Here is a 10,699-nt window from a genome sequence, read left to right on the forward strand (position 1 = left end):
AATTAGTAAAAGTTTTTTCACATCAAATTTTGTAATTAAGTTTCAGAATTCTATAATTATGAAATACCCTACAGTCTTAAATGTACCTTTTATAAAATTTCTTTATTTTTATTTCTTGTTTCATAACTTTTCTGTTTATACTTTCTTGTACCTATTTTATTCTTTTCGATGCTTTTAATTTTTTTAACTTCCCTTAGGGTAAGTTATCGTAATCGTCCGAAAATTTTTGCATTTATTTAAGTTTTGAAGGTACCTTTGGTTGCATGTTTTTGTATCTATTCCTCAATTTTTTGTCACCTTTTCAGTTATACAATTTTTATCAATTTGTACTTATTACAATTGGAATAAATCAAAATATTCATCTATGAAGCCTTCATTCATAGATAGGAGAATAATGCTGCCCTCATTTGCTAAAACTTTTCCAATGCTTTCTTATTTCAATTTCTATTTCCTTCGCCAATTTATTATGATAAAAGTTGATATGCAGTAGCGATGTCAATTTTTACCTGAAAATGTAATTCTTTATGTTTCCAAATGGAAATAGCCCATTTCTTGCGATGTGAAATCTCTCAAACTATTCTTCCATGAATCGAGTTGGAGTTTAACTCACCCCTAGGGCAGTACTACCTAAGGGTTGTTGATATATATTGGTTGTTCAAAACTTGATACTCGCAACAAAATTTACTTTTACAAAGCTATTATTAAGCCAATTTAGACATACGGTATACAACTATGGGGATGAGCTTCACAAGTCAAACATAATAAAAATTCAAATATGCATATATAAATCACTAAAAGAAATTTTGAATGCCACAAAGTGTATCAAATGTATGTATCAAATTGGTTAGACGCCGACATAATAAACAATAAAATATAAACAAATTCAAACAATTACAAAAGCCTCCTCAAGGAACATCCAAACTCGCTTGACAAAGAACTACCAGAGCAAGATTTTTAAAAAAATGCATGTTTCATTAACATATGTCAATTTTCAAAATCTGAATGGTTAGAAGTCATTTTTTAATCCTACAGTTTTACTTGTTATCTAATTCAGACATAAAAAATTGATATAATCTTTTGAATATTACTGTACAATAAAATGTATAAATGTACTGTATATAAATGATTCAGTGTAATGAATTTAAATGTACAATTTACTGAACCATCAGCATGCCCAATGTAATTATAGTTCTCATCTTTTGGACCTTTTCCTTCGGAATGACGCCTTGGGATTACATACTGATTCCAACACCTGACTTTGATTGAATGATTTTTGAGTTGTTGTTATCTGAACCTAAATTGGGTTCTCTAAATTCATTTCACATATTTTAATTCACTATTCTACGTCCACGGTCATAGATAAATAAGCATAATGTGCACGGTATTGTTGCTACATTAAATTTTTATTCCCATTATATCAGAACTTCGACTGAGATCAGAACAGCAAGTCGCCAGAAGAATATTTTAGATAGGTGAAGTTCATTTGTCCTCTTGCAAATTTCCAATTTTCTACACTTTGCCAATTTATTACGGGTCCATTCTGACGCCGCATTTGCCCGATTCAGTTTAGTGTTTTTTCTTTACTATATTAGTTATTCACTTCCCGAAAGAGAATTATGTTTTGCCAGAAAATCTGATTTGCTAATTTTATGTTTTCTCAACGTTTCAAAGCATTCTGAATCATTTGAGACCAAAATTGGAAAAAGTATGCCTGCATGTGTGAGCCAAAATTTGACTTTCGTCACGTTTCGTCAAGTTTTTTTAAACGGATTCATCGATTTCAAATATTTTAAAACTGTTTGATGTAACTTGACGCACCTTGAAGGTGCGCCTCCTAACGAACGAGCGCGAATGAACATGACGAACAAGAAAATACAAAGAAAAACAAACACGAACACGAACGAAGGCGAGTCATTCCAAACGAACTTGAACAAACGCTTCAAAACAGTGAAAGCTTGAATCTTCTTTGTTCGAGAATGTTCCGTGAAACGTCAGTTTTATTATTTAAAGTAGAGGGAAAGGGAAAAATTATTAGAAGTGATCAAACTTACAAAATTTGTCAATCACAGTAATATCTTATAATAAACACAACATAAACTGATGCAGGATTGCATATTTTAACATCAAAAAAGAAAAATGTTTGTCTATATTCGTGGTAGCGTCCACACTGCACATACGAGTTCAAACATGAACGAACAATTTTCTTTCACCTTCATGTACAGACAAATTGCGGAACATTGCTCGCCATGTTTGTTTGTGTTCGTTCGTGTTCGTTGTGGCGCCACACTATGCTCGTTGCCGTTCGTTCTGGTACGCAATTCTCGCTTGTTCATGTTCGTTCGTTAAGGTGGGCCACACCTAACGAACGAACACCAACGAACATAAATGAACGTACCAGAACGAACGGCAACCGCATAGTGTGAACGCCACAACGATCACGAACGAACATAAACAAACATGGCGAGCAATGTTCCGCAACTTGTCGGTACATCAAAGGGAATTGTTCGTTCATGTTTGAACTCGTATGTGCAGTGTGGACGCTACCACGAATATAGACAAACATTTTTCTTTTTTGATGTTAAAATATGCAATCCTGCATCAGTTTATGTTGTGTTTATTATAAGATATTGCTGTTATTGACAAATTTTGTAAATTTGATGACTTTAAAATAATTTTGCTCTTTCCCGCCACTTTAAATAATAAATCTGACGTTTCGCGGTACATCCTCGAACAAAAAGATTCAAGCCTTCACTGCTTTGAGGCGTTTGTTTGGAATTATTTGCGTTCGTTCGTGTTCCTGCTCGTTCTCCTTTGTATTTTCTTGTTCGACATGTTCCTTCGTGTTCGTTCGTTAGGTGTGGCGCACCTTTAGTTGTGAACGCCTTAACCACCTTTACAAATTTCGAATATTAACTGTCACTTTTATGAATAGGCAAAAAAATTTAATTTAAAAGACGTGAATTTATTTTTGGAAAGAGGTATTTTTCACAGAACCTTCACTTATTAGTATTATTTATGTTTTTATTGCAATCCATTCCGGAGTATATAAAATCAAGGATATAAAAGTATATCCAGATGCACCATCCCTAGCTCCTAGCTCATCTAACAATTTCTTATCAAATAAGTTCCTACAATTAATGTATACTGATTTAAATTTGCATTATTAAAGTACATACGAGTAAAGTCCTAATTTTTTAAACTTTCTAAATAAATGAACAAAAATATAAACAACAACATCAAGCCAATAATTGAATTATTTAATCTGTAGTGTCGATGTAAGATGGCGACGCCATTAAATGTCGCGTCTCGCGTCGCAATAGTTTGACTCGCCTTATTTGCACAGAAATGACAAATTCAAATCTTTAAAATGTATTAATATTCAAAAAAAAACTTATAAATTCAACCTTAAGTGAAGTCATATGTTCGCTGTTATATTAATCGAACTGATTATTAAATAGTTTAATGACAGAATTATTCAAAGTTTTAAATCTTCATAAAGCAAGTACGTATTTTTGTTTACGCAAAATTAAATTTAAAAAATATACCGTTTAATAATTTTCAGCTGTATCTAGTCGACTTTCTTATTCGAATTAAAATGCCAAAAGTGTTACATATGTAATCATTAATTCTTATTAAATAAATGTGATACAATATGTTGGATTCGCATTCAAATTCGTCCACTATTATAAAAAAACATCAATGGCCTATAATATACCACGAAGGTTATAATGTTCATTTCATGGGCTTAGAAAAACTCCACCCATTTGACGCTTCAAAATGGTCAAACATCATAAAAGTAATTATGTTACTAAAAATCAACATTGTAATTATATGCATATGATTTATTTCATTAGTATTATTTTAGTATCTCATAGATTCAGGAATGATTAACAAGGATTCTGTCATCAGACCTAATGAAGCTAGTAAGTCTGACTTGTTACTCGTTCATACCAAACGATACTTAAGAAAACTCAAGGTAAATATATATATATATATATATATATATATATATAAATTGTCTTTTTATATACTCAACGAAGCCTATTGAATTGAAAAACAATTTTGTTTCATATCATGAAATAGTTTCAAGATGATTTAATACTTGCGAAATATTAACTAATAATCAAAGTACTTGTTATAAATTCCAGTCAAGCTTAACTGTCTCACGTATTGCAGAGGTGCCCCTCTTAATGTTTGTTCCAAACTGTTTAGTCCAATCAGGATATTTGCGTCCAATGAGGTAATATAACATAATTATATGATCAATAGTTGTTTCTGAATTTTCAACAAAGTGCTTATGTTGAGTAACACTTGCCCAATTTGCCCTTTATTTTATTCCCCACTAATTATTATGCACTTATTTGAATTTGAATTTTATTTATGGCAATGCCTGGTAGTTTTTTATGTTTGTGACTAACATCTATTCTCATCAATAGGTTACAAACTGGTGGCAGTATAATGGCTGCAAAGTTAGCTTGCCAACAAGGTTGGGCCATTAACATAGGAGGCGGTTTTCATCATTGCAGCAGTGATCGTGGTGGTGGATTTTGTCCATATGCCGATGTAACATTATTAATTAAACATGCCTTAAGGGACAAACAACTCGGTGTGAAAAAAGTTATGATAGTAGATCTTGATGCTCACCAGGTGATGTAATTGAATTTTAAAAGATTAAAGCTTAACCAACTGCACGACACTAACAAACATCATTTTGAAAAATATTAAAGTTTTTAATTAACAAGTAGAAAGTTAGCAACATATAATTAAAACTAGTACGTATTGGGCTACTATTTAACATCTAAAATCACAATAATGAAGTGCTTGATATAGAAGTTTTAATTGTACCTTGAATATCATAAGCGATAACAATAATACTGATGTGCTGTATCTAAAAATATATTTATAGACTGAGATAATATCCAGCTCCTTCCAAAAAAGCTTTAATATAAAAAAATATTTTGTCAGCTTAATTAATTAATTAATGATAATAATTACATAGGCTGACATAAAGACCACACAAAGAACTGGCTTCAGGACAGTTTTAATATAATTATATATCACAATCGAAAAATATTCCAACTTTTATTGGTATATTTTAACTTTTTTTAAAGAATGTTTAAAAAAATATTAGTGATTTATCTTTTCTTTTCTAAATTATTCAATACTGGTACTTTTTTTTGAAAAATAAAAGACTAAAATTATAGTCTTCCTTTATTGTATCGGTTATTCATGAGGAGGCTTTTTTTGTTGCTAGCTTTTCAATAATTAGAATGTAAATCTTTCTTATATTGCAGATTGTTCACAAGTTTTGAGAATAACTTGACAGAACAAACACTACCATTGATGAAAAATAGTGTTTTGCAATTGGTATTTTAATACCCAGCACACACACTAGTGAATCATAGAAAAATTATATAGTGTTAAAGGTGAAATCTGTATTTCTTACACTATTAGGCATTTTTCAAATATAATTGAATCAGGACCTTCTTCCAAAATCCATGAATGCATATAAAAATACCGATTCGCCTGTGTATGCACGGTACAATTTCTTTAATGATTCAGAAATTGCATAACATATATTTGAACTATGTTATAAATTATTATTCAGGGTAATGGTTACCAGAGAGATTTCTTGAATGATAATCAAATTTATATATTAGACATGTTTAATTCTGAAATATATCCCAAGGATAATCTTGCTAAACAGGCAATAACTAGATTAGTGGAGTTGAAGCCATTTACAAAGGATAATATATACTTGAATAAGCTTGAATAGTATGTATTATTCACACTCATGCAGTTGTATATATATATATATATATATATATATATATATATATATATATATATATATAATAAATACTACAAAATTTATTTGAATATTCAGCATATATTGTTATTTTTAGTCACATGGAGGAAGCATTGTCTGAATTTAATCCTGATCTCATTGTGTTTATTGCTGGAACCGATGTCTTAGAAGGAGATAGTCTTGGATTGCTATCAGTCACACAAGAGGTTTAATTAATAATAATTTTAATATCAATATCACTGATGTTTTTATACTCTCTTCAAGTTGTGATTGAGGTCTATAAATTGTGCTGATTATTACACAGTAAAAAATTATAATAGAAATCATTCTCAGTGGAAAATTACTAAATGAAAAATATTTAAAATCAACAGCAATAAAATAAAAAAACACTGTGCCTTAATCCAATGCAACTAGTGATCAGATTAATCATATTTTTTTTGTTTCAGGGTATTATTAAACGTGATGAATTCATGTTTAAAAAAGCACGACACAATAAAAATCCGATCCCGATAGTAATGCTGACAAGCGGTGGTTATTTGAAGAAAACTGCTAAAATAATTGCCAACTCAATTATAAATCTTAGAGACCAGGGACTTATAAACAGTCCTGAAAATTAAATAATTGAAATAGCACTTCATAATAATATTTGCACTAACTATATTTATTTTAAATTAAGTTTTTACATGTAATTAATTTTAATCTATTTTAAAACGTAAATCGATCGCGCCTTTAAAGAGAAAGTGTTGAAGTATTGACAGAACTAATATTAAATATTTTATTAAGTAAATTAAAAATAATTTAACATTTCAAGCCGAAATATTTTTGCAGTATGAGGAAAAGTTTTAAATGGCTAAATAATAATGATTTTTCTGTTCAAAATGAGTTATCTACATCCACAAATTTTATCATTTATTAGGGGATATTTTATAATGTAATAAGCAGTGAGACAACTACTGCAATATTTGTGCCAACAATTATATATATATTTCTTTGTGTGTATGTATATATATATAATATAATATATAACGATATGATTTTTTTCATTTTTTCATATTTCATATTAACTGTGGTTAGCAAAAAGTGGTTTGTCTATGGTGCTTGCATTTCTTGCTTTATGATAAGAGGCTAATGTTGGTATAGAATTCTTTTTTTTTTGTACTTATGCTTTCCTTTGCTGATTTATATATAGAGGATAAGAAATACTTTTCAGAAGTATTCTAAAGCAACGCAAACTTATATATATATATATATATATATATATGCATGTATGTATATGACATAACTAAAATAATTATATATTACAGGAAAACATTTGTGATATAAATAATCATTTTACATAACCCTAAATATTTAACTTCCCGTAGGGTAAGTTATAGTCATTATATACTCTTCTTTTATCTATGGTTATAGTAGTAATCACAAAAAATCAAAAATGAAAATTTTTATTTACGTTTCAGAAGTTTCTGAACAATTTAGCATACTAGCAAAAAATGGATGTATGTGTGTGTGTTTTCTTTTTTTTCTTTTTGTATAGCAGAGAAAATGCCTTTATGCACCCCAGGCTGGTGTTTTGTCGGACTCAATACCGCCCTGGTATAATACCGACTAAAACCTCCGCTTTGCCCTTGCCTCTGGTCCCCACGGAAACCGCCGTTAGGCATTATTTCGTGGGGGGGGGGGCTAACTAGAATGTTAAAATTCTTACGTTGATTTATACTTAGCTTTTAATTGTGCGAAGTCCTATTTGCCCTTTCTCTTTCCATAGAACGCAGGACAATTAACACATCTCTCGCAAATCTGTCACTTCAACAATAGAATCTGGAGTAATACTTCGCCCCAATCTTCTACATCGTCCCGCAGAGCACTAAATTACGGGCACACGAAGAACACGTGCTCAGCATCTTCTATTTCGCCCAAACAATATAGGCAATCCGGCGAGCTACCGTGCTTGAAGCGGTGTAAATAGGCTCGAAAACAGCCGTGCCCAGATAGCATTTGCGTAGTGTAATAATTCACAGACATTGATGTTTGGAATGAGACGATGCGTCCATCTGCCCTTCACTGCGACATCCCACAGTTGTTCTGCCTGTATATATATATATATATATATATATATATATATATATATATATATATACGCATATGTATGTATGTATTAGTGAGTGCCAACTCGAATCAAGTTATTTGAATCATTCGAGTCCAGCCCTAAACAACCTGATTCGAATCACATTTTACTTGATTCGACTCGACTCGTATCAAGCCGAGAAATATTTACTTTGATGCAATCTGTATTAACATAAATTTTAATAAACATAATAAACATATTTTAATTAATATAAAAAAAAGAATTGTAATTCATGCAAGCTACCCGAATCAATAAAGTCATTCGAGTTACTCAAGCGAGAGCGAACTACTTCCAGACTGATGTTGACTGATGCGCGAACAGATACAACAGCATCATTGTTTCCTTGCATTTGCTTATTAGACTACATGGAAAGCCTATAACGAATTTAAATAATAAAATATATAAACACGATTGTTAGAATTTTACTTTAAAATGTATGGAATAATAAATATGTTTTAAAAATCTTTACATTATCTTTTTTAGTGTTAGTTTAACGAACAGAATTTTTATATTTTAGATAGAGTAAATGAAAATCTCAAGATATTAAGCCCTGAGCCAATCGTAATTACAACTTACTATAGCAAAAATATTCTGCAATTCATCTAAATGATTCATATTTTATAACTCTGCTTTATTCTTTACTCAATTAAAACATCAAAATTCCCTTGATTAAAGGCAAGTTAGTGTTTAAATGTAAGTGCTTTGCGCACATCTACTGATATAAGACACGATATCCATGTCCAGTGGTGATGACAAATCTCATGTCGAAACATATGGAATAACTAATGAACAATTCTTAAATCATTGCCTTTCATGTGATGCATTGCCTTAGAAGAACTTACTCATATATTTCAGCATTAAAATGAAATACTTTATTATATATATGAGTATAAAAAAACTATTCTACCAAACAATTTTACCAACATAGAATCGTATGAAGTTAGAAAAACAGAATGAATTATAACATATATATATAAATGCAAATCAGTTCTATGAAGCTAATACAATCTATGAAACCTTTCAAATAATTTTTTAGGGAATAAGCCACAACTTCGAATTACGCATTAAATAAAAAAAAATTTGTTTTTGCAAAATGTCTTTGTAATTAATGTTAATAAATAATCACATTTGTGTGTATGTGCAAGTTCATATATATAATGCAATATGTATATAGTCTCTGGATTTTATTGTTTAATTCTGAACATTTTCTACAAAATCTCATATATTTAATTAAGTATATTTGTCATACAAAAGATCTGCTTATTATACTAACAAGTAAGAGCAATATGATACAAATATATATATGTAATATTTTTTGACCTTATCACAAATACATGAGTTACAACATTATAGTATTTATAGTTTATTTGTGATAAGTAACTCTGACAATAAAATTATTGATTTATGTACATATAATATATACATATGCATTTATCCAAGTGTATGTATATGTGTATATATATATATATATATATATATATATACATATATACATACATTATGTCTGCGCTTGTTTAAAATCAAGGAATTCGCAAAATTATGAATATTTATTGCTCAAGTGATGTTCCGCAGAATGTGTGGCAAAAGACATCCTAAAAAAGATGCAAGTAGTTCTGTACTGAATTATACCCATTAAACATATATACATACATATACGCATCTATATATATATATATATATATATATATATATATATATATAATGTATAATTCTGAATTTGATGTTGGCATATGTATTAACAAAGTCTAATTAACTTAGAAGTTATTAATCTTTGTTTTATACAGTTTTTCTGTTTTTAATACTGTGATTAACAAATTGTAAGTACATTTTTATATTCTATAATTTTTTTATCTCAATTGTTTTAGATTTCAAATTTTATTTTAGTCACCACTAAATGAAGGCTAGGATTATAGACAAAATGTATAGATTGTAAAATAATTATTTTAAAGTATTTTTTTTTTAATTGATATTATACCCGATTATTAGACTTTGTTAATATATATATATATATATATATATATATATATATATATATATACAGTAGACTATAAGTTATCCGACACTTCGATAGACCTACACCCTCGCGACCGAATTTTATGGAAATTTTAACATCATCTCCAATATCAAATGTTAAAAATTATGATTCACTATACTCCAGTACTCCGGCATCCTCCGGTTTTTAATATTGTCAGATTAGTGACAGTCTACTGTACATATGTATATATATTAGGGCGGGTCGATTTAAGTCGCTTAGGCTCATATGATTTTCGGATACTAGGGGTCAAAATAAGATACTTTCCTAAAGAAACGATACCTCTAAAATGAATTCTGATGTCCCGTGCATTGACACAAAGATAGGTGTTGAATTTTGAAAAATTTCGTTTTAACCCATTTGGAGTGCTCCAATCGCGTCCAAATGTATGACAAACCCTAACTAACTTTAGAAGGTCGATCCAACCATGGTTCACCCCCTGAAACATCCCCTCAGAGGTCTTCCATACAAAAAATTAGACCCAATCTTTGGGTGAATGCACAGGACATCAGAATTCATTTTAGAGATATAGTTTCTTCGGCAAAGTATCTTATTTTGATACCTATTGTACGAAAATTATATGTGTGTATGTGACCTTTTTTTTACCCATACAAATCGACCCGCCCTAATATAAGTAATTCTTGGAGGCATAAACATAAAATAAAAAAAATGATGTGGAAATTTTTATTATTTTATACATTTCACCATAATATTCTACGTTATCATCAGAGGA

At 29.8% G+C, this 10,699-nt stretch overlaps 1 protein-coding gene across 1 annotated transcript; it reads left to right on the plus strand.

The window, feature by feature from the left end:
- The first annotated feature begins 3,391 nt into the window (after window positions 1-3,391).
- On the plus strand, window positions 3,392-6,564 carry LOC113377747 (histone deacetylase 11). Its single transcript, XM_026618158.1, has 8 exons — window positions 3,392-3,502; window positions 3,563-3,796; window positions 3,866-3,976; window positions 4,149-4,240; window positions 4,437-4,647; window positions 5,609-5,775; window positions 5,907-6,015; window positions 6,256-6,564. The coding sequence occupies exons 2-8, from the start codon at window positions 3,653-3,655 to the stop codon at window positions 6,424-6,426; spliced, it is 1,005 nt and encodes a 334-aa protein (XP_026473943.1). The 5' UTR covers window positions 3,392-3,502; window positions 3,563-3,652; the 3' UTR covers window positions 6,427-6,564.
- The last annotated feature ends 4,135 nt before the right edge of the window (window positions 6,565-10,699 follow it).

The sequence above is a fragment of the Ctenocephalides felis genome, unplaced genomic scaffold (assembly GCF_003426905.1).
Source record: "Ctenocephalides felis isolate EL2017-DRISC unplaced genomic scaffold, ASM342690v1 CF-g0.4_SCAFFOLD_01886, whole genome shotgun sequence".
Classification (NCBI taxonomy): Eukaryota; Metazoa; Arthropoda; class Insecta; order Siphonaptera; family Pulicidae; genus Ctenocephalides; species Ctenocephalides felis.

What these genes read in the sequence shown, in the direction of transcription:
- LOC113377747 (XM_026618158.1), top strand. Translation starts at nt 3,653, where the DNA reads ATGTTGGATTCGCATTCAAATTCGTCCACTATTATAAAAAAACATCAA. An exon ending in TACTTGAATAAGCTTGAATA is followed by an intron (nt 5,776 to 5,906) that starts GTATGTATTATT and finishes TGTTATTTTTAG; the next exon opens with TCACATGGAGGAAGCATTGT. An exon ending in TGCTATCAGTCACACAAGAG is followed by an intron (nt 6,016 to 6,255) that starts GTTTAATTAATA and finishes TTTTTGTTTCAG; the next exon opens with GGTATTATTAAACGTGATGA.